The following is a 24,749-nucleotide window of genomic DNA, read 5'->3' as shown; positions in this document are numbered from 1 at the left end:
CTAAAATTTTGCCCGTACCTTTGTTGTGATAAAGTGCAGCGAACTAAGTATTATGGTATCCATTCGATGCACACTTCTGATATGTTTATCCAAACAGAATCTAATTCACTGATTCTCATATCTTATCTGCTCTTTGCTTAACAATTTTAGCGTGGATGTATTTTTACGTTTGTGAAAATATGTGAACATAATACATGGGCCATTAAATAGTAATTAAATTTAAAAAAAAAAAAAAAGCAGCAAATCTATATTTAAATATTCAGAGATTAAAAGAATCGGGATTGGGATCGGTAATTGTATCAGAATTGAGAGAAAAATACATTTTATTCGCTTCGCCGTTTTCTCTTTGTGTATAAATTTCAACGCGGATGTAGGAGTAACTAAACCTCTCACAGTAATAAGTCACCATCCTTCGATCCATTACACCATAACGATATATGGAAAAACTTGTATTAAAACATTGAATTGTGTGCATAAATGAATGAACACATATTTAAGACAGTGGCTGAAACCTTAGTGGAATGGGGACATAAATGGATGGTAATATTCAACACTAGCAAGACTAAGCTTTTTTCGTTTAACGAATCAATGACTGCCATAACTAATAATATACTACGTGAATACTCTTCTTTCGAACTCCTGGGCCTAACAGTCACAGGCAACATGAGTGGGAACAAATACATTGAGGACATTGCTAAGGCTGCTGTGAAGAAGGTGAGTTCTCTCTACCATGCTAGAAAACTGCTCACATGTGAGAGTATATTATATTTTTACAAAGCGCCCATTCGCCCATGCATGGCGTATCTGGCCTGGTGCATCTGCCACTAGTCTCTCGCTCTTAGACAAAAAGAGTTTCGAATAGGTCCCGCACTATCAACCAAACACCAACCCCTGTCCCATCGCCGCAATGTTGCATTTCTGTGCCTGTTTTATAAATACTTTAATGGAATGTGCTCTGATGAACTCGAAACACTTGTGCCCCCACCTCGACGTAAATACCCCTGACTAACAAGACAAGAAAAAAATTCCCACCCGACACTATTGAGATCCCTAGATGCCAGAAAGCCTTCTACTCTAATAGTTTCTTCGCTCGAACTACTCAACTTTGGAATTCCCTCCTGGTTCCCTGCTCCCTTGACTGTACTGACATGCAGAAGTTCGAGTGTAATATAAACAGACATCTCACTGCCCAACTCCCTACATAGTGTCGCAATGATGTGCCTTATTTGAGGTTAAAAGCAGCAAAAAAAGAATTAATTATGATATATTGATCAGTATTGTCGGAGAAACGTGCATTTTATAATTGTATTGGCAACTGAGCTTACTCGATGACTCGCATACCAGGATTTTTCATTGCGCAAGTTTTCCTACATAATAGAGATTCAGATGGACAGAAACAAACTGTTACTCACATCTATACACGCATTAACAAGAACAAACCAAACCAATACATGGTCTTATAGAGTTACAGGATACTTTCAGGAATAAATAGTTTTCTCGCACGGCAGAGAGAGCCCACCTTCTTCGCGCCCACCTCCCTCACACGGAAGGACCTTTGTGGCCTTCGAGCCAAGATCAAAGTGTAGTATCTGTTCCGGCAGATGCTGCAATCAAAGACCATTACTCTTGTGGCAATCTTCTGGTCCATGTAGGGGCAACCCTACATGGACCAGCTGGCAATCACTATCCAGCTCCCATTTCCCACCTCTCGGGAGCTAGTCCCCTTTTCCCTTCCTCCTCCCCCTCTCTCTCCACATTAAAAAACGGCCTTGTGCCTAATTTACTCAGTGGGGAAGCAAATAAATATAGCCCACCTTCTTCGCAGCAGCCTTTGCAATGCTCTCAATGTATCTATTCCAGTTCATATTCCCAGTAAACGTCCGGCCGAGGAGTTTAAAGGAAGTTATTTACTGCTAATCTGAGACCAAACGTTTATATAAAAAAAATTTTTTTAAATGAAAGCGGCAACTACAGAAAAGCATCAGACAAATCACTTGCATATACACTAAAGAGCTTGATATATGAATAGCTAAACTATGTGCGTTGTTACTCTTACTTGAAATCTCGCCAGCTAAAAGAAAAGGCGTCAGAGAGACAACTTGTATACAATAGTGGGGGATGCCCTTTTCTCTACCCTGCAACCTCTCTCACACAGAAGAGACGTTGCGAGCCTATCCTTGTTTTATCGTTATTTCCATGGCAAGTGCTCGTCTGAACTCCAATCTCTGGTCCCCCCCTCACCAATCTTTCACGAAAAACACCCGTCTAGCCGAATCCACAGTGAAAAATTTCCCCCACTCTTTATCTGTGCCTAAATCAAAACGTGGATTCCATGAGCAAAGCTTCTTTCTTAGAACTGCACGCCTGTGGAACTCTGTTCCGTCTGCCTGCTTCCCACCTGACTACAACTTGGATGTCTTCAAGTCAAACGTTAACAAATTCCTAATTTGAACCGCCCCCTTAAGTAAACACTTCATCAAATCTCCACACTAACGTAATGTACTTGCAATAACCCTTATCCCTGAGTGGCTTCCGGGCCTTGATAAGTGGTGACCACTGTGTAAAAAAAAAGAAAAAAAAAAAAAAAAGGAAAGAGAGAGAGAGGGGGGTGGGAGACGGATAGCTAGACTGTTCATGACGCCCCCCTCCCCCTGTTCCCAGTGGAGACATTGCATAAACGCGTCAGTCCTCTTTAAAATATCGCCAACTAAGACAGGAGTCACGCTCATGATTTAACACAATACAAATACATAAAAAAATATATATATTTAAAAAAAAAAGTATTGCAATTATGTCTTTTACGAAGTTATTTATTTTTTGCCCTCCCCCCCCAACAAAAGGAGGGTGGACCTGTAAATTCACCCTTGTCCGCTTGTCCGTTCGTCCGTTCGCACTTTTCCCAATAACTACGCCTTGGAATTTTTTGAAATTTTGCACAAACATTAAACATGATATGAGTAAAAAAGTAGCAGAACAGATTTTCAAGGAAAACTCCAGTTGCCCCCACTCCACCCCAGAGATGCTTTTCGGGATAAAATGGCTAAAGTTTTGTGCTTATTAAAAAAAAAAAACTGATGCTTTGGATTTTTATAAAACTTTCTGATAATAATTACAATATTAATACTAGTGATACTAATAATTACAATACTAATACTATTGATACTAATAATTATAATAGTGATACTATTGATACTAATAATTACGATAGTAATACTATTGATACTAATAATTACAATAGTGATACTATTGGTACTAATAGTTACAATAGTGATACTATTGATACTAATAATTAAAATTGTAATACTGTTTATACTAATAATTCAATAGGAATACTATTGATACTGACAATTACAATAATATTACTATTGATACTAATAATAATTGAAGACATTCTAAGGTAAAATTTCTGAAAAGTTGTAACTGATTTCTGTATAATTTTGTTTGTCTAACAAAGCTTCTTTCTTAGAACTGCACGTCTGTGGAATTGTCACCCGTTTTCCTGCTTTCCGGCTGACTACAATATGGTTGTGTTCAAGTCTAACGTAAACAAGTTCTTGATGAGCCGTTCCATATAAGTTAACAAATTTACCGAATTGATTACTATATTGTCCAATTTCTACTGTACACCCCTTTAACCTTATCCTCGAGTGGCCTCTTGGCCTTGATAACGTGGTGATGCCTGTGTATAAAAAAAATAAAAAATACTTCGCGTTGGGTGTGCCCCAGGGGCTCTTTTAGGACTAATAAAAAAACTCCATTTTTGGGGACTATTTTACCATATTTGTCCAAACGGAGGGGGGGGGGGGCAAATGATGGACTCAATCATTTTTTTTTTTTTTTTTTTTTTGCATGGTGCAGAACTCAAATTTAAATATGTTAAGGCCTTGGGGACTTTGGGGGCTAAACGGAGGGGGGGGGGCAAATGATGGACTTAATCATTTTTTTTTTTTTTTGCATGGTGCAGAACTCAAATTTAAATATGTTAAGGCCTTGGGGACTTTGGGGGCTAAACGGAGGGGGGGGGGGCAAATGATGGACTCAATTATTTTTTTATTTTTTTTTTTTTGCATGGAGCAGAACTCAAATTTAAATATGTTAAGGCCTTGGGGACTTTTGGGGCTAAATGGGTGGGTGGGGGCAAATGATGGACTTAATCATTTCTTTTTGTGCATGGTGCAGAACTCAAATTTGCATATGTTAAGGCCTAAAACTGCACCGTTTGTTCATTTTCATTAGGATTTGAAGTTCCCTGGGGCTTTTGTGTGCTATATGGGGGAGGGTGGTGGCAAATGCTGAACTTAGTCATTTTATAGGCCTCGTTCATTGTGCACTCACGGGGGACCATGCATGCTTCACTTGTTTTTGTTTTTTTTATAATCAATTTTAGTAAAAATATATTTTGTTTTTCTTTTCATAAACGTAAAGTCAAAGACGTCGAACCTGTGATAGAAAACCTTGATCTCATCAACCAGAATAAAACTCTCTCCACAGACGAGTGGGATAGCCACGTTTCGACACCCTTCACATTCCATCAGCATCATATACCCGGAACAACAAACCACGTCAGCATATGCGACAGCACAGGTAACCTTAATAATCTCTTATTTCCTCTTCCAAATACATTAATTTTAAAGGGGGGGCGATAAAATTGTCGCTCTAGAAAAGACGACATGATTCCATTCCCGTTTGATGAAAACCGGTTTACTTTTTTACATCTACTAGTTGCCCAGTTGTGTACAAATCCCAAAAGCATTCTATCATGTCGAAAAGTGACACAATGTTTAACACGAGAGATTGGAGATGCGCCGCTGTACAACTCATGCTCTCTACCGATCCAAGTTATGACAACAGGATCGCCCCAAAATGCCACGAATAACAGGGACGTGCCCAGGGTGATGAAAACAAAATTATATTTAAGTATATTTAATTATATTTCAGTATATTTAATTATATTTAAGTATATTTAAAGTATATTTAACGTATTATATTAAAGTATATTTAATGTATTTTGACAGGCCAGGCAAGACCGAACGCCCCCGCCCTGCTAGTTACTGTAATAAATGCTGATCGCTTAAAAAAAGAGAAATAAATGCCTTCAAGCAGTAGTGATCGCAGGGGGAAATAACTCATTTTTTTTTTTTTGTCTCTTTACGTTTAGGATCTGAATCAGTACAGAGTTCGACATATTCATCGTCAGGAAGTTCCAGTCCACAGTATTGTCACCCATACAACGTTACATCCATGCCGCAGATTGACCATCCTTCACCCCTCACCGAACCCATCTACGGTACGATCAAGCAAGAAGAGGGCGTGAAAGTTTCGAAACCAACCAACGACAAAAGTTGTGCAGAGGCAACGAACTTAACTGTCGTAACAGAACGAAAACAAGCGCGGGGGAAACGATCTGGAGCAGGTGAGGAGGCGCTCGTAAAATGGTTTCATCACGCCCCCCCTCTCTCTCTCCAAAGCTACATCTTCTTTTAAGGAGTCGTGGGGTCATTTGGTGCACTTTTGAATTTCATTTTTTTTCCGGGTTTCTTTTCACAACCATAAATCCGTGTTATCGTATCGTCATCGTAATTAGTTTTACTAATGAGTCACCACTCATCAAGACCAAAAGCTACTCGTGGATAAGTGTTCATCATCATCATCATCATCATCATCATCATCATCATCGTATGAATCCGAAGATTCTATTGTGTTCATTGAAACAAAATATCTTCCTTAAGTCATTCTTTGAGGTCGTTTACTGTAATTTATTCAATTTTATTTTTCAGCATCCTTTTTTACCTTATTTCTATTAGTGTGTGTGTGTGTGTGTGTGTGTGTGTGTGTGTGTGTGTGTGTGTGTGTGTGTGTGTGTCTAGATATACTAGAAAGACCTGTGTATCGGCGTTGGTTGCCCGGTGGAAGTGTGATACAAAGCCAGAACAGAATCGTTAACTGATCTGTTGCAAAGAAGGTGGGCTCCCTCTACAGTGCTAGAAAATCAAGCGTCATGGAACGATTGTCCTTGAAATAGAAACAATCGATTCGAATGCGCCCTGTCTTATCAAAATACTGTTTGTCGGGCTCTTCTGATTGCATAGTGATAAAAACTTGTCAAATGCTCTTGTGATGTTAGGCTGTATATGGGTGTTAACTTTGGTCAAAAGTGGGCTGTTCTTTCTTTAATGGGATTTTTTTGATTATCGATTTTTTTTTTTTTTTTTTGCTATATGAACTTTTTACCACTTTTTCGAATCTCTGTGGATTGTAAAACATACCCCATTTCTTTTCATTTTCCAAGATAATACACATTCTAGTTTTAGCTATCACTCTTAATATCCTCTGATTTTTGGTCCCCCGATAAAAGGAGGATGGACCTGCAAATTCACCCTCGTCCGTTCGTCTGCCCGCACTTTTCTCAATAACTACACCTTGAAATTATTTTTGGAAAGTTTGCACAAACATTAAACATGATACGAGTAAAATAAGTAATGAGACAGATTTTCCGGGGAAACTCCGGTGCCTTTCGGGTTAAAATGGCTAAAATTGACACTTTATGTTAAATAAAAAAATATTGTTTCCTTGCATTTTTATAAAACTTTCTGAAAAGTTGTAACTAACTGATTTCTATATAATTTTGTTTGTCTATACTTTGCGATAACTCTTTGGTATGCCCCAGGGGCTCTTTTAGGGCTAATAAAAACATTCCATTTTTGGAACTATTTTACAATATTTGTCCAAAATTTTCTGTGTATATCTATTTAGCAGTTTTGCATGGTGCTGAACTCAAATTTAAATACGTTAAGGCCTTGGGGACTTTTGGGGCTAAATGGGGTGGAGGGGGGCAAATGATGGATTTGGTCATTTCTCTTTTTTTGCATGGGCAGAACTCAAATTTTACATACAGTGATGATCATATTTATTGGCACGGTAAAATAAAAGTTAAATTTTGTCTAATAAATTCTAAAAAAGGGATTAAATTAAAGAAAATAACAAAGTATATTATGTATTTTTAACTGGCCTTTCCGATGCAGCAATCGGATTTTAGAAAAAATAAATAACAAAGGAACAACAAACATAATTGCAAAAAAACCCTTGTTCAAAATTATTGATACGATTTATTTAATAATCAATTGTATAGCCTTTGGCCTTGATTACCTTCCTCAGTCGCTTTTCATAGTTTACAACCAAGTTGTTGCACTCTTCAGTAGTAATTTTAGCCCACTCTTCCTGACAATAATCTTCCAATTGAATAAGATTCTTAGGCTTCCTTTGCATTACCCTCGATTTTAATGTTCTCCATAAATTTTCAATTGGATTAAGGTCTGGGCTTTGTGATGGCCACTCCAAAACATTAATATGATTGTCCTCAAGCCATTTCTTAGTCAGTTTAGCCGAATGCTTTGGGTCATTATCTTGCATGAACCACCAACGACGACCAAGTGAGAGCTCTTTAGCAGAGTCTTTCAGGTTTTCATCCAATATTTTAACATAATCTTCCTTTTTTATGCTACCTGTGACCTTAACAAGTCGCCCTGATCCAGAGGCAGCAAAGGATCCCCAAAACATCAAACTGCCTCCACCGTGCTTCACTGTGGGTATGGTGTTCTTAGGCAGGAAAGCTTCGCCAGATTTTCTGTAAATATAAGACACTTTATTATGGCCAAATAACTCTATTTTCGTTTCGTCAGTCCATAGAACACGTTTCCAGAATGCACCATCTTTATCAATATGACGTTTTGCAAAGGCTAGCCTTGCTTTCAGGTGCATAGGCTTCAATAAGGGAGTCTTTCTCGGACGACATGCTTTTAAACCAGCTCTCTTCAAAACTCTACCAACTGTATGTCGAGATACATTCACTCCAGAGGTGCTCTGTTCATCAACAATCTCCCCAACAGAGATCCTTGGGTTTTGTTTTACTTGTCGAACAATTTTCCGTTCATCTCTTGGGGAAAGAATCCTTTTTCTCCCTCTACCCTCTAAACTCATAACGTGGCCTTGCGGTTTGAACTTGTTTATTATGGCTCTAACAGTGGATTTGGGAAGGTTTAGCTTCTTTGAAATCTTATCATAGCCCTCCCCATTGGTATGGCATGCTACAACAAGCTTCCTGACGTCTTCGCTGTGTTCCTTAGTTTTAACCATGGCGATTGAAAATTATAATTTAGTAACTTATAATAGTTTAAATAAATCGCTATCTAAAAATTATCTGAAAAAAATTATTCACTGAATTAGCGTTAAACAAGCATAATATGGCTATAAAAAAGTTCAGAAAGCACGTAAACCGGAAATTGATTGATATTATACTGATACTAAAAGAAAAACAAAGCCGTGCCAATAATTTTGAACAAGGGTTTTTTGCAATTATGTTTGTTGTTCTTGTTATTTATTTTTTCTAAAATCCGATTGCTGCATCGGAAAGGCCAGTTAAAAATACATAATATACTTTGTTATTTTCTTTAATTTAATCCCTTTTTTAGAATTTATTAGACAAAATTTAACTTTTATTTTACCGTGCCAATAAATATGATCATCACTGTATGTTAAGGCTACACCGTTTTTTAATTTTTACCAGGATTTGACGTCCCTTGGGGACTTTTGGGGCTAAATGGGGTAGGGGGAGGCAAATGTTGAACTTAGTCATTTTTTTTTTATGTATGCTTCACTTTTTTTTCTTGTTTTTTTTTTTTTTTTTTTTTTTTTTTCAAAATCGTTTTTATTTATTTTTTGTTCCATTAGGATCAAAAGGAACCCACCTGTGGGAGTTCATTCGTGACCTTTTACACGACGAAAAATTCTGCCCTGAGTTAATCAAATGGGAAGATCCGAACATGGGAGTATTCCGTTTCGTCCGATCGGAAGCAGTCGCTAAAATGTGGGGGGAAAAGAAAAATAACACTTCCATGACATACGAAAAACTCTCCCGCGCCATGAGGTACGTCTTATTCTTCTTACTCTTATAGATGCGCTCGCAACACACAAAAAAAAAAAAAGAAAAAAAAAGAAAAAAAAAAAAGAAAAAAAAAAGAAAAACTGCTGACCATGGATGACTATATATACTAGCAGATCCCGTGTACCGGTGTTGCACGGTGGAAGTATTCCTCCCACCCCCACCTGTAAAAAAGGTGTTCAAAAGTTACATAAGATATATCTATCGTATATATATATATATATATATATATATATATATATATATATATATATATATATATTCAAGCAAATATTATTAAATACAACGGAGATATTTTGTCTTATAATTCTTTTTTTTAATTTTTCAATTTTTCGTATTGTCTTTTTTGTTTCGAAATCAAAAATATTAATAAAGGATCCATACATGTTGCTGTTACGAGCATATATATATATATATATATATATATATATATATTGTTATTGTTGTTATTTTTCAAGCGATACATACGGTTAATATTGGCTCCGCCTCGGAGCTAATTTTTTTATTTACTTAGAAAGTCGCCCTTTTTTAATTTGGACGTATATAACATTTTTATTTATTTATTTATTATTTTTAAAACAGTAATCTACGTACACGCGTGTTTCAAGGCCATCACCTCTCATCAGCGTAGTTTAACTGTTTCTAGGGATCGAACCTCAGATCATGTTTACCACAGTCTGGTGTCTTAACCGTTAGGCCATAATCCCTAGATTAATTATACTGTTTATTTTTATCGTTTATAAATTTAGATTTTGTTATTGTTGTTATTTTTCAAAATCTAAATTTATAAGCGATAAAAATAAATAAACTGTTTATTTTTATCGCTTATAAATTTAGATTTTGTTATTGTTGTTATTTTTCAAAATCTAGAAACAGTTAAACTACGCTGATGAGAGGTAATGACCTTGAAACACGCGTGTACGTAGATTACTGTTTTAAAAATAATAAATAAATAAATAAAAATGTTATATACGTCCAAATTAAAAAAGCGTATAATATAATGATTAGATCACTCTGATAGACGATAAAAAGCATTTAAAAAATAAATGTTTAAGATTCAACAGCATTTCTCGCGGTAAATGGTAGTTGAATGGACTAGGTCCTTGCTAATGAAGCTGCTTCTGCCGCCGGATTCAAATCTATCGACTGGTGTGACACCCTGCACTGATAATTCCTGAAAAGATGAAACACTAGTGTCTGTAGGTATTTAATAAATATTATAATAAATAATTACACACACACACACACACATATAATAACATTTAATATTGAGTAAAATGATTGATAATTTGGAATTAAAAACCAGTTTCAAAAAGAAAGCAACCAAAATCAATAGATTGTACGATCGTTTCGGAAACGATGTTTTTATTGAAATATACAATATGTCTTGAATAATAATTTGAAAAAAAAAAAGATTTTTTAAACAAAGTCTCCTCATCAGCAAAAATGTGTGTGTGGTGGAGTGCTTAAAGAAACCAAAAAAAAACTAGCATTTTTGTATTAAGGCAGATATTCCTGGAAATATTTAAAAAATAGAGAAAAATAGATTACTAATATATATATATATATATATATATATATATATATATATATATATATATATATATATAAAGTTTTAAAAGTCAAAAACAATGCGAAGAAAGACCGGAACCATGAAAGTAAAGAAAAGAAAAACAAACAAAAAGTAGACGGATATGTTTGAGGAGAGGAGTGTCTAAATGTTTATTCGTTTATCATTCCTCACCTCAATGTATAATTATTTTATAACCAAGTTGCTGGTATGTCCGGTGTATATAAAGTCCGTTGGTGGAATGGAACTTTGATTAATTTCGGGAGAGAGGCGCCTCCCCTTTTCAAAATAGAAAACAAAAGTATATTCAAGACGGCGGAAGAGAAGAGGACAGGACTTGCATGTTTTGGTTTTGGGATCTTGTTTCCCTCTCTGCCCAATTTGCTTGCAGGGTTGCTTTTGGCGGGACATAGATGCATGTACCTTTTTTTCGTACCCCAAATATTGTCTTTGATTGTTTGTCTCTTGTCCATATTCTTATTCATCAGTTTTCTGCATCGTTGCCATGAATATCGAATGCCTTTTATGCCGTAATAATATTTAATAATAAAAATCAATAAATAAATCAATAAATAAATACGTCCCATATAAAAAATGGGGCTACTCAATTATACAAATGAATAACAAGAAGAGTTTATGGCTCTTAAAAAAAACGGTAGCTGAAAAAAAATAACAACATTTCGAAGTTTTTAATATCGTTGAAAAACACCAGCAACAAATATATATATATATATAATGAGAATAATGGAAATGGTATTCCGACCAGATAGAGAGATGAAAAAAAAAAAAACAAAGTTATGTGTCCATTAACGTTTCGTCTTTATTGAAAGACTTTCTCTGGATGAATAAATTGAAGGAAATAAAATACCAATACAATATTTGAAAGTATATATGTTGTGAAAAGGATGACTTTGTTGTATTTCAGAACGAAAGATCGTTTGAAATTAAAAAAAAAAAAAGAAGAAAAGAGTTATATATGTGAAGCTTGGAGATTAAAAATAAAAGAAAGATAATTGGTTTCTTCCTATGTACATATTTTTCTCTCATTCATGCCAGCATAATCATACCTTTTGACTTCAAACAAGTAAAAACAGTTAAATTTATTTCAAACTAGCTTTGCTCGATCGAAACAAAGAAAAAAAAAAAAAAACTGTGACACCAATGGCGGGAGTGGTGGTCGATTAAGACGCTAACGATGTAATCACATTGCAAATTTATTTAAAAAGAAAGTTAGAAACTTGCTTTTGTGACCAAGAGCGGAGGGACGCCTGAAATATAAAAAATAAAATATTAAATACAAAGAAAAACAAAAAAACAATATCGTCTTCATGCTTCAAAAAACCTCATAACCTTGAAATCACTATTGTAGAAACATGCATATATATACATACATATACATACATACATACATATATATATATATATACACATATATATACAGACATATATACATGTATATACATATATATACATATATATACATATATATATACATACATATATATATACATACATATATATATATACATACATATATATATACATATATATATATATGTATACATTTCTATACATATAGACATACAGGGTGAACAGAAAGTCCTTGGACCAATTCAGAAGTGGTTTATTAATAGAAAATTACAAAAATATAAATTAAACATGAATGAAAATTATAAGTTGGGAAACCAAGAATAAATTCAAATTATTTATTTTCAATGTGATGCCCCTTCCTTTCGATTAGACGTTCAATTCTCTGTCTGAAGTTACCAACCGAGGCACGCAGCGTTTCCTGAAGTATTTAGCCCATTCACTCAGAAGAGATGTCTTCAAAGCATCAACACTTGGATGAGCAACAGAACACACCTTTGCCTTCAACAAAGACCACACCGAAAAATCCATGGTATTCAAATCAGGCGATGCAGGAGGCCACATCTCCTTACTCCAGAATCTTGGAAAATGACGTTGGCACCAGTCCTGAGTTTTTCGGGAGGTGTGGGATGGTGCTCCATCTTGTTGGAAGGTAAAATGCTGATCTTTGAAGTGTTTCTTCATCTCTTCAAATGCTGGAACCAAAATAACGTTAATGTAGCGATCTATGTTGATCTTAACCCTCTGCTCCACGAAAATCAGAGGTGACTTTCAAGATTTGGAGACTGCAGCCCACACCATGAGGGAAGACGGCTTTTGTCGGCGGAAAACTATTCTCACGGAGTCATCAATGTCTGCTGAAGATTTTGCGTAAACTCTGTCGTTCTGATTGTTAACAGTCGCTTCAATTGTGAAGAGTTTTTCATCAGAAAAAACGATCTCTCGCTCTGCCGTGCCAGCCTTCAGTTCTCCAAGAAGAAACTTTGCTCTTTCAAGTCTCTTGTGCTTTTGGGCAGGTGTGAGGTACTGTCCCTTTCTCATCTTGTAGGGGGACAACTGGAGATCGTTTTTTACGATGGTTCTCATCGAGGTCACGCTCACATTCATGTATTTAGCCATTTGTCTTGCAGATCTCTTCGGGTTCCTCCTTACCCTCTCTCGGACAGCTTTAATCACCTTCTTTGTTCGAGCAGTGCGAGGTCTTCCAGTCCTAGGACGGTCTTCAGATGTACCAAGTTCTTTAAATCTGTTCACAGCATGGTACACGGTGGATTTAGCCACTTTCAAGAGCTTAATAATCTCTGAGTTTGTCCTTCCCGCGCAATGAAGCTGAATTATGGCCTCTCGTTTGCTCATTTTTCTGAAAGTTTAAACAAAATTATTTAAATATTTTTGTTGAAAATAATTAGATCAATAGTTAGACTAAGTACTTACTTTATTCGAAAAGAGAAAAAGTGATTTTAACAATATTTAATTTTAAAACTAAAAATGGTCCAAGGACTTTCTGTTCACCTTGTATATACATATATATATATATATATATACATATGTACATATATATATATACATATATGCATATATACGTATATATATACATATATATATACATATATATATATATACATAAATATATATATATATACATACATATCTATATGCATATATATACATATATACGTATATATACATATATATGTACATATATATGCATATATTTACATATATATATATATATACATATATATATACATATATATATACATATATATATATGTGTGTGTGTGTGTGTGTGTGTGTGTGTGTGTGTGTGTGTGTGTGTGTGTGTGTGTGTGTGTGTGTGTGTGTGTGAATAAAAAGGAAAAACCTAAAAGAGTAAAAACCAAAAATAAAATCAACGTTTCGTCCCTATTTCAGGGGACATCATCAGGATTTCTAGGCGAGGGTGTACAGGAAAACGGTCATATATCACATGCGGAAGAGAAGTTCAGTTCTCTTTCTGTTCTGGAGAGAAAGTTTCATGATGAAAAGAGAATTTATATCTAGTGTGTGTGGAGGGGGGTCGGGTTATATACATATATGCATTTTTTTTAATTTTTTTATTTTTTTATCAACCAGGATCTAAATTAATGTTTTTTTTCATTTATTATTATATTACCTGTGATTGGGGCTACATTATAAAATCCTTTTCTCTGTTTGATGGTATTAATGTTTGAAATTAAAGCAGATTCAATAAGTCTCCGTTTTGCTCTATCTGGGATGGATTTTAAGATTTTTGCACGTCCAAAGCCGAAAGAGTGGCCATGTTCGACACAGTGGGAAAAGAGTGCATTGAAGAGGTTGGCATTTCTTATGTCCCTTTTATGTTCGTTTAGTCTGATTTCGAAATCTCGCTGTGTCTCACCTATGTATGATTTTTTGCAGGCATTACATGGGATGGCGTAAATAACGGCTTTGGATGTGGAGATTTCAGCGGAATGCTTGCTAGTTTTTAAAGTTCGTTTTATAGTTAAGGAAGTGGTTTGTACTGTTTGTATGCCTATATTATTAAGAGTATTGCAAATTGTGTCGTTGTTAGTGTGGGTAGGTATAGGAAGATGTCTATTTAGTAGTGGTGTATCTAGTGTGTTCTGCTTTTATTTGTCTTTGTTTGAGTATATTTTGATGGCTTTTTTTCTTTGTTTTAGAGATAAGATGAGTTGGGTATTGTAAAAGTTTTAGTGATTTGGTGATATGTGTGATTTCATTTTCGAGATATTGAGGGCTGCAGATTCTAAGGGCACGTAAGAAAAAACCGATGATCATGGCCGTTTTTATTTTATCACTGTGGTGCGAATAATAGTGTATATAATCATTTTTGTGTGTACTTTTTCGATGTACTTTAAATATAAGATCGTTTTCAGATCTTATGATAAGTACATCAAGAAAGGGTAGGGAGTTGTTGTTCGGATTCATATGTGAATTTTATGGAGGGTTCGACTGAGTTGAGTTTATTTTTTAATTCTTCTATGTGTGTATTTGCGGGGAGAAAACAGAACAGAAAGAGAACTGAACTTCTCTTTCGCATGTGATATATGACCGTCTTCCTGTACATCCTCGCCTAGAAATCCTGATGATGTCCCCTGAAATAGGGACGAAACGTTGATTTTATTTTTGGTTTTTACTCTTTTAGGTTTTTCCTTTTTATTCACATAACGTCTAAAGCATTGTTTATATCTTGCTTTATTTTATTCATATATATATATATATATATATATATATATATATATATATATATATATATATATATATATATATATATATATATATATATATAATGGTGGTAGTCTGTAGATATGTCCAGCGAAAAGTAAATAAAAAAATCTGCAAAATCTACCCATAAATTTGGTATTTTCTTAATCGGCGTTGCCTGGATGAATAATTTATTAATTTGAAAAGAAAATGCTGACTCATTACTTTAGGAATCTACATCATACTAGCAGACCATCCGGCGTTGCCTTATCATAAATAGGTATAAATATTGTATTTTAATTAATGCAGAATTCTTATTTATTATAAAGAGAAATACCGTAGGTACGAAGCATAACCTTTAATTCCTTTCAAAAAATGAAGTAAAAAAAAAAACAGTAAAAAACTTAGACATGTATATGCAAATAGCATGCTTTTTTTCTAAACAGTTCACTTCTTGTAAGTAAAAAAAAAAACTCGAGCTGAGATTGAAACCAAAGCATTACGACAGGTCAGATTGACGCGCTCTTTAAAAAGTGTTTTAAAACCTACTTATTTGTAACATAATAAATCTGTCCTGTGAAAAGCTCACGCATGCGCATTCGTGAAACACTTAACAAACAGATAAAAATCCAATGACTCCCACGTACCAATTTTTCAAGTTTTACCTCTTAGCAGCCCTTTTTTTCTGGAGGGAAACCTATTAAAAAGTGTTCCACATATCTAAATACCCTATATACCAAACTTCAAGTCTGTAGATAAAAATATCGTTGAGTAATGTCATCGCACACATGTTCTCACTTTTATAGATATATAGATAAAGGAAAGTTGTGTGTGTGTGTGTGTTCTCATGAATCATACTTTTTTCCGATTAATGATTATTGGTACTTATTGAAGACATTCCGATACAAAATCAACATAAGAACACTGCCAACCACATAAAGTACATTGGTATGAATTTTTTTATAAATCGACCCAGCCATTTACGAGTCTATAGAGAACGAACTCACACATGCACACACAAAGTCCCTTTATATATATATATATATATATATATATATATATATATATATATATATATATAGTAATGGAAATATATATGGCAATCAAGCTACTGTCACCTAGGCTTCAACCTCTGTCCCATCGACGAAAGGTTGCATTCCCTGTCTATTTTAAAATTAGTTTAATGGTAGGTGTTCCGACGAACTATAAGCCCTTGTACCTCATCGACATAAATACCCCTGACAAACCCGACAAGTAACTAAATCCCACCCCTACACAGTAGAGATCCCCAGATGTCAGAAAGTCTTCTACTCTAATAGTTTCTTCCCTAGGATTTCTAGACTTTGTAATTCCCTTCCAAGTTCCTGTTTCGCTGACTGTACTGACATGCAGAAGTTCAAGTGTAATGTAAACAGACATCTTGTTTGGGCTTAAAATGCAAGAAAAAAATGGTATTTTTTATTTTAATCATTATTTTCCCAATGTGATGTTTATTCGATGTATAAAGTTGATTACTATTTCGTTTCTACAGTTTAATAGATTTTTGGAGGGTCTTTAAAGTTTAAAATTTACAATTTCTCATTCAGACATTATCTACACGGGTCATCTAAAATTCTACATGTATTGATCTGTCGTACTATTCTCCATTCGACTATTCGTTTTTCTTTCGGCTCTTAGCAATGAGTCGCTAATACTGATTTAATTCGGCGTTTTTTTTTTTTGTTCTTTATTTATTATCATTTTTGTTGCTTTGATGACCAGAAAAAACAAAAACAAAAACAAAAGCAAGACTACTGTCGGACTTATTATCGCGGATTTACCCCCCCCCCCCGAGGTCTTGTATTGTGTTCGGAATAAACACTTCATTGCCACATTAAAAAAAAAAAAATACCATTAAACAGACAATAAATCGAAAAACGGAAACGCCAGTATTTATTGATTGCTAGTGTTTGTACAATAAACCCGGCATAAAAAAGCGTAGTGCTATTTAAATAGTCTCAATTTTTGTTAGGAGTAATTCGATAGTCATAAACTATTCTGGCGGTGACGTAATTAAATAATAAACACAAAGCAGGAAGGAAAATTAAATTATGGGCTCTTTTTTCTTTTTTTCTTTTTTTTTTTAAGTGGGCGCAATTTTATTTTACATTTATTCATAAGACATTTCATTTTTTTTTTTTTGCAGGCGAAGAAAATGTTATTTGAATCATATTATTTAATGAAAATTAAAAATAAAAATTAAAAATTAAAAAAAAAAACTCCCGGGAAACGCCGAGTAAGAAAAGCTAATATATGTTTTTAATTAATTAAAAAATAAATAAATAAATAATAAAGATATTCGTCAGTTACATATTTTTACTTTAAACTTATTTATTTCAGTTACGTAAAATATTTAAAAAAAAAAAAAAAAAAAAAAAGTAAAAAATAATGCCGGGTCGGGAAAGCTAATGAAAAAAAAAAAAAGTAAGATTTTATTTTTACTTGAAAATTAAGTGCTGCCTTACAGTGGTGGCCTTTTAATCTACCACATTTCACGTGAAAACATTATTACGCACTTACGACTCATGTCGAAATTAGTATGAATTGCAAAGATTGCAAAAAATAATCCAATAGAAAAACAATTACAAACAAAAATCATCATCATCATCATCATCATCATCACCACCATCATCATCACCATCACCACCACCGTCATCATCATCATCATCATCATCATCATCGTCGTCATCATCATCGTCATCATCATCATCATCATCATCATCATGCAGTCCGTCAGTCTTGATGATGACTTGTTGGGGCCTCAGTCCTTCATCCCTCCGTGTTGGCATATTCTCACTCCATCATCCCATGACTTTCCACATTGGCTCCTAACTTGCTTGCGCAGTTTAGGTGCGGTATCTGTTGCGCATCAGATAGACACTCTTATAAAAGCCCACAACACTATTCAACTTCCTCTCTTTCTTCCCTTTCGCCTGGTTTCGTCAACCAGGCAAGTTCGGCGTCCATAGCTCTTGGTTTGAAGACTTTTCCACGTGGACGACTGCTATCATGAACGCACGGTTTTACTGAGGCAAACACTCTTTTTCTATCTTCCTTTCTACGTGCGGGACGGCCATTTCTCGCCCTCGACTTCATTTCTTTCTTTTCCACGCATGTAGTCGTCAATGCCTGAATGAACACGAAAATAAACGACATGTTTATTCCCTCACATCAATTGAGTTTTTGTTTCCTTCAATTCCATTCGTTTCATTATTTTCTTTTGTAACGGGTTAGGATTTATATGTACTCTAGTCCTCTACACTCTCTGAACCTCCAATGCGCATGTCCAGTGGAGCGAACCCACGACAACTGGCAGCAGCTTCTGACCGAAAGTAATCTCAGTGAAGTAAACAGTCACCCTATCGTGTCCGCTACTATGTCTTTTCTTTCTGGGTGGGTTTCCATAGCCTTTTAAGGAAAACTGCAAGGCAGCAGTAGGATTTGAAGTCAGTTCCCATCTCTTAGCTTTTTGCTGTGATAAAGCCCACAAGACAGTGGTGTTTGATTTTGGGGTTATATATATATATATATATATATATATATATATATATATATATATATATATAAGAATAACTAAAAAATTAGAAAAGAAAAATAAAGTTGCTTGTCTGGTATTTATTCTTACGTTTTAATTTAAACAAAGAAATCTGAAATAAATGATCGATTTTTTTTATATTTTTTGAAAACTGCATTAATTTTTGTATTTATTTATTTATTACCCGAATATTTTTTTTACAGGCGAAGAAAATTCTTTTTCAGTCAAGTAAATTTTTAATTATGAAAGTTTAATAAAAAAAATAAATAAAATAAATAAATAAAAAAAAAAGCGCTAGGTCGGAACAGTTAGTATTGAATCAGAAAAACATGGTTCACTCCATCAGTTTAGCGAAGTCTATGGAAGTGCTTTTTTTTTCTGCTGCTGATGGTAATATCATTAATAAAGACAATTTTCCATTAAAATTTTTTTTTTCTGATATCGATATCCGCTGTTCTTTTCTCCATCCATAGATTCTGCCGAACCGCCAAATATTTTGATTCCGTTCCAAAAATGAGCGGCTTCCCCAAAAAGCTTTGTTTTATGTTTGGACCGAGATCGCACGGATGGCGAAAGACGTAAAAAAAAAAAAGAAAGAAAAAAAAAATCAGACATGCTGCATCGTTCACAAACTTCATTAGGTTAATATTTTTTTTCTATTCTGTTTTGTATTTTAACAAGAAATAATAAAGAAAATTTAGTTTACCGGTACGAACGTAAATGACCAAAGAATTCAAAATCCAAAAATACAGATTTTTGAAAATTATTATTAGATAAATTTTTATTCATTAAAATCGTACATCATAAAGATTTTTCAGAGATTCTGCAACATAGGGCATATGAGCGCGTGGGAAAATATCAGCAGCAGCGATGGCTGGCTGGCTGTGAAAAGCGAAGATGAGAATGGGCCGGCTGTGCCTAGCATGCGATCGAAAGAAAGAGAAATGCGATCCAGGCTAAAATGGACAGGTGGAAGCCAACAAGAGACTTTTTAAGTATTACTGAAAGTAACGGAAATAAAAACGTTTTGTAAAAAAAGGAAAAATACCGTCCCGGATTTTGTTTATTTATTTCCGGTTTCATTTTTATGAATTACTAAGGTAATTCAGCATTATTAGAACGAAATTGTCATGTCACAGTAATGAACATATCCAAAAATTACAAAAAAACGATGAAGTAGAAAATTAATTATTAATGAAAGCAGTTTTCGAAGATAAGTTAATGTAAATTGAGTTTTGCTAAATTGACCAAAGTTTTCAGAAAAAATTTACCTCCTTTATTACTATTGAAACTTTGCGTTTCTTTTTTCTTTCTTTTGTTTTTGTTTTTAGCAAAACTCAATTTTCACTAATTGTCTTAGAAAATTATTTTCATCAATAATTAATTTTATACTTTATCGTTTTTCGTAATTTTTGGATATGCTCATTACTACGACATGGCAATTGAATATATACTATTGGTTTTAGCTCTAATAACGAAAAATCTTAATGATGTACGTTTTTTAATAAATAAATATATATCTATTATTAAAAAATATTAATTAGTGTATTTTACATTCTTTTTAAGTTTTAAAATTAATAATTACCTTTTTCTTTTTCAAGAGGATTGGGTTATTATCCAGAATTAACCTTTATTAAAAAAAAAATTTTAATATATAAAAATTAAACAATTCATCACAAAACGAAAATGTCATATTCCAAAAATCACGGAAATTGATCAAGTGTTTATTTTATTTATTTTTTTAATGTTTTTTTTATGAAGAAAATCAAATTTTATGAGGTAGCAAGAGTGGCGTGTCTTGCGCCGCCATCTTTAATATATAAAGGGAGACAACTCAAATCGAACTAACGTTTTAACAAAAGGCATTTATTACCATTGCTTTCCAAACAATGCCTGCTTTTTGTTTTTTCTAACTATTCTCTTCGTCTGCCATGAGATTAGCAAAACCCTGCCATCTCGACACCAGCTTAAAAGTCTCTCGCTTCCACTGCAGGGCCACACGTTCATTTCACCTGTCTGCATTTTAATTTCTCCTCTGACCTCATGCTGGTATTAGCCAGCCATTTCATCCCTCCAACTTAACACGTCTATCTTCTCCAGCGCCGACTTTACTTCTCTCAACCACATGATATTCTTTTTTTTTACACAGTGATCACCACTTATCAAGACCCGGAAGCCACTCAGGGATAAGGGTTATTGCAAGTACATTACGTTAGTGTGGAGATTTGATGAAGTGTTTACTTAAGGGAGCGGTTCATTAGGAATTTGTTAACATTGGACTTGAAGACATCCAAGTTGTAGTCAGGTGGGAAGCAGGCAGACAGAAGAGAGTTCCACAGGCATGCAGTTCTAAGAAAGAAGCTTTGTTCATGGAATCCGCGTTTTGATTTAGGCACAGATATAGAGTGGGGGAAATTTTTGACAGTGGATTCAGCTAGACGGGTGTTTTTCGTGAAAGATTGGCGAGGGGGGACCAGAGATTGGAGTTCAGATGAGCACCTGCCATGGAAATAATGATAAAACAAGGATAGGCTCGCAACGTCTCTTCTGTGTGAGAGAGGTTGCAGGGTAGAGAAAAGGGCATCCCCCACTAAGCCACAAAGTCTATTTTGTACTCTGTCAAGGCAGGATAGGCTATTTTTAGCAGCTCCTGCCCAGATATGGCAACAGTATTCCATCCTTGGACGTACTTGGCTTTTATATAGATAGAGAATTGCATCATTAGTGAGATATCTTCCTTGTCAAGCACATTTCCTAATTTGCATATGTGCTTTTTTCGTTTACTGCTGCTAATATCTTCACAAGGCAGCTATCCTAGAGCTCTCGCTGATATTTTCCCATGCGCTCATATGCGCTCTGATACATTTGTTACTGTTGTGGGGACATACCCGCTAAGATGGACTTGTCCATTAGTTATATAACCAACAAGTCTAGACCGCTCAATGAGAGCTATCCCGGATGTCGTGCAGAGATGACTCCCCATGGACTTACTAACCTTTTCTGTACCACTGACCCTTGCTTGGTATAAATGTTCTTCGTATTCTCACCAAGTCATCGTGTTCCTACTTTAACCTTTTCCAACTCCACTACAGTTACGCGGTCATTTTTTTTTTTTTTTCTTGTGCTCGTGTAGCGGTTGACATTAGCTGTTTTTCGAGCCAAATAAACATTTTACATTAAGCAAAAACACTAAAAATCTTTCTACCTAGGTAGAAGAGTAACTTATCTTGCCTTTGGTTACGATTATTTGATATTTTTTACCACATTTTTCAATTGCTGTGGATTGTAAAACAAACCCCGATTTTCTTTTCACACACACAAAAAAAAAACTGCTAAATTAATTTACGTAATTTTTGGAATATGCCAATTTCGTTCAGTGAGAGATACATACATTATAAAGATTCTTCTTTATTATATTTTTTAATTATTACGTTGAATTCGGGACAACAGCCTAATTTTCTTGAAAATAAAAAAATGGGCAATTATTAATTTATTATTAATTTGTTTAAAAATATTTGTTTCCCTTTTTTTTTTAATTATTAATTAAAAAAAAAAGGGAAACAAATGTTTTTTAAACAAATATTTTTAAACAAATATTTTTTAAACAAATATTTTTTAAACAAACGTTTTTTAAACAAATGTTTTTTTAACAAATATTTTTAAACAAATATTTTTTAAACAAATGTTTTTTTTAACAAATATTTTTAAACAAATATTTTTAAACAAATATTTTTTAAACAAATATTTTTAAACAAATATTTTTTAAACAAATGTTTTTTAAACAAATGTTTTTTTAACAAATATTTTTAAACACATAATTGAACATTTGAGAAAAATGTGATTTAAATTAAAAATTTCATGAAAATCTTTTTGAATCACCACATTAAAAAAAAACTTCCATTCGAAACATTATCTCTTGTTTGGCTCATATAATTTAAATTCTCAGATTATTAAACCAATTTTATGAAAAAAAACAAAAAAAACTAACTGTTCAATTTTTCAATCACATGGGGGACTGTAATTACGTTGACACACCGGTTCTTGTTAGATCATCGAAGTTAAGCAACATTTAGTCTAGTCAGCACCATATGGGTGACCATTTGAGAATATTATCAGACGTTGTATGTAGGAGAATGGCAAAACAATTAATGTCAACTGTTATACGAGCACAAGAAAAAAATGGCCGCAATGTATTTGTGTAACGTGGCTGTCACGCTTGAACCATGTTCGTTATAGTTCAAACATATATCGGATTCCCACGCTATCTGGCACCGTCAAAAAGGAACAAACAAAAATATTTTTATTTTAAAACTTTTATTGAAAAAATCAGTTCCAGTAACTTGATTATGTAGTAGAGCTGACATCTATTCAATGTAACCGCCTTCAGCCTCAATCACCGCTTCTATACAGGTCTGGAACTGGGAGTCTGCCTTTTCCACAAGCACTGGCAGAAGCTTGGTGAATACTCAGCAGATGGCAGCGATCAGGTTGGCTTCAGTGTTGTGGGAGGTCATGTTGGTGATGTTCTCGACATATGATCAAATGATATAGTCCAGCGGGTTAAGGTCGGGGGAGGGGGGGGCAGTGAGAGAAGGGTACAAAGTCGTAGCACTCATCCTGAAGCCAAGCCTGGGTCTCTTTTGACTTGTGGGCCAGCGCCGAGTCCCGCTGCCATAGCCAGGGTCTGCCAGCGCCCAGCTGATTAAACCAGAGGATCACCACACTCTTCAGCACATCCAGGTACACTTTTTGGCGTTGACTTTCAAACCGATGGCGGCAATCAGGCTGGCTTTGGTGTTGTGGGAGGTCATGTTGGTGATGTTCTTGATGTATGACCAAACGAAGTAGTTCAGCGGGTTCAGGTAGGGAAAGGAGGGGGGACAGCGGGGGGAGAAGCACTCCCTCTGAAGCCAAGCCTGAGTCTCTTTGGACTTGTGGGTCGGCGCCAGTCCTGCTGTCATTCCCAGCCACCTGATTGCACCAGGGGATCACCACACTCTTCAGCACATCCAGCTACACTTTGGTGTTGACTTTCAAGCCGACTTCGAAGATGTGAGGTAGCATGATGTGACCCTCACTTGAAACCACACCAAAGACCATGACTGAGGCCGGAAATTTTTTCATCACCCTGGGCACGTCCCTGTTATGTGTGGCAATCTAACGATGCATTGAGGGTGACAATGGTCCTGTTGTCATAACTTGGGTCGGTAACGAGCATGAGTTATACAGTGGCGCATCTCCAATCTACCTCGTTGAACGTTGTGTAACTTTCATACATGATGGAAGGTTCCTATCGCTCTTGGGGTTTTTACACAACTGGCCAACTAGCAGATGGTCTGCAGCAAGAAAGAAAACCGGTTTTCTATCAAACGGAAACGGAATCATGTCTTTTCTAGGACGACAATTTTATCGTTCCACCCTGAAAACACATGATGATCAACCATGGTGGAACTTGGATTGGGTTTAATTATAGCACGCTTCAACAAGAACTGATTTACATAAGACTTGTAAAATGACCATGTTATAGTCAGCTAGAAAACAGCTCCATGGTATTGTGTTCCACAGAAGGGCAGCTCTAGGAAAGAAACTTTGCTTAGGGAATGTTTGCTTAGTTTTGAGCACAAATAGAGAGTGGGGGAAATTGTTGACAGTTGTTGTAGCCAGACGAGTATTCCCAAAAAGTTTAAGGGGGGAGAGGGGGGAGCACTTATCATAGAGAGAGAGAGAGAAAGGAAATAGGGAGGCAAAAATGTCCTTGACTACTAATTTTCGACGCCTGTTTTGTAAAGACAGGATAGGGTACCCACAGCAGCTCCTCCCTAGCTATGAGGAATAGCAGATCTTAGCGTAGTCTGCTAACAAAAAAAAAAAAATAAATAAAATTAAATAAAAATTAAAAAATAAACAAACAAACCCCCTATTAAAAATTGAACAGAAAATGTTTTTATGATCTGAGAACTTGTTACTTAATATTTTTACCAAAGAATTAAAAACAAAGCAGCATTCACTGCAAAACTGTGACGTCATTGTAAATGGTACGTACCGATAAGCTACAAACAACCAACCTAATT

The 24,749-nt window shown here is 34.9% G+C and overlaps 1 protein-coding gene across 1 annotated transcript in view; it reads left to right on the top strand.

The window, feature by feature from the left end:
- The window catches only part of LOC145266623 (ETS homologous factor-like), a 70,413-nt gene that overhangs the window by 35,262 nt on the left and 10,402 nt on the right, over positions 1–24,749 (top strand). The window contains exons 6-8 of the mRNA XM_080122528.1: positions 4,426–4,584; positions 5,159–5,413; positions 8,728–8,923. Of these exons, the coding sequence (XP_079978654.1) occupies positions 4,426–4,584; positions 5,159–5,413; positions 8,728–8,923 (610 nt within the window). The remainder of the gene's footprint in view (positions 1–4,425; positions 4,585–5,158; positions 5,414–8,727; positions 8,924–24,749) is intronic.

Source organism: Euprymna scolopes, chromosome 41 (genome assembly GCF_053919585.1).
Source record: "Euprymna scolopes isolate OS-2025 chromosome 41, ASM5391958v1, whole genome shotgun sequence".
Taxonomy (NCBI): domain Eukaryota; kingdom Metazoa; phylum Mollusca; class Cephalopoda; order Sepiida; family Sepiolidae; genus Euprymna; species Euprymna scolopes.
The sequence above is the reverse complement of the archived record's forward strand: the minus strand, read 5'-3'. Positions and strand labels throughout refer to the sequence as shown.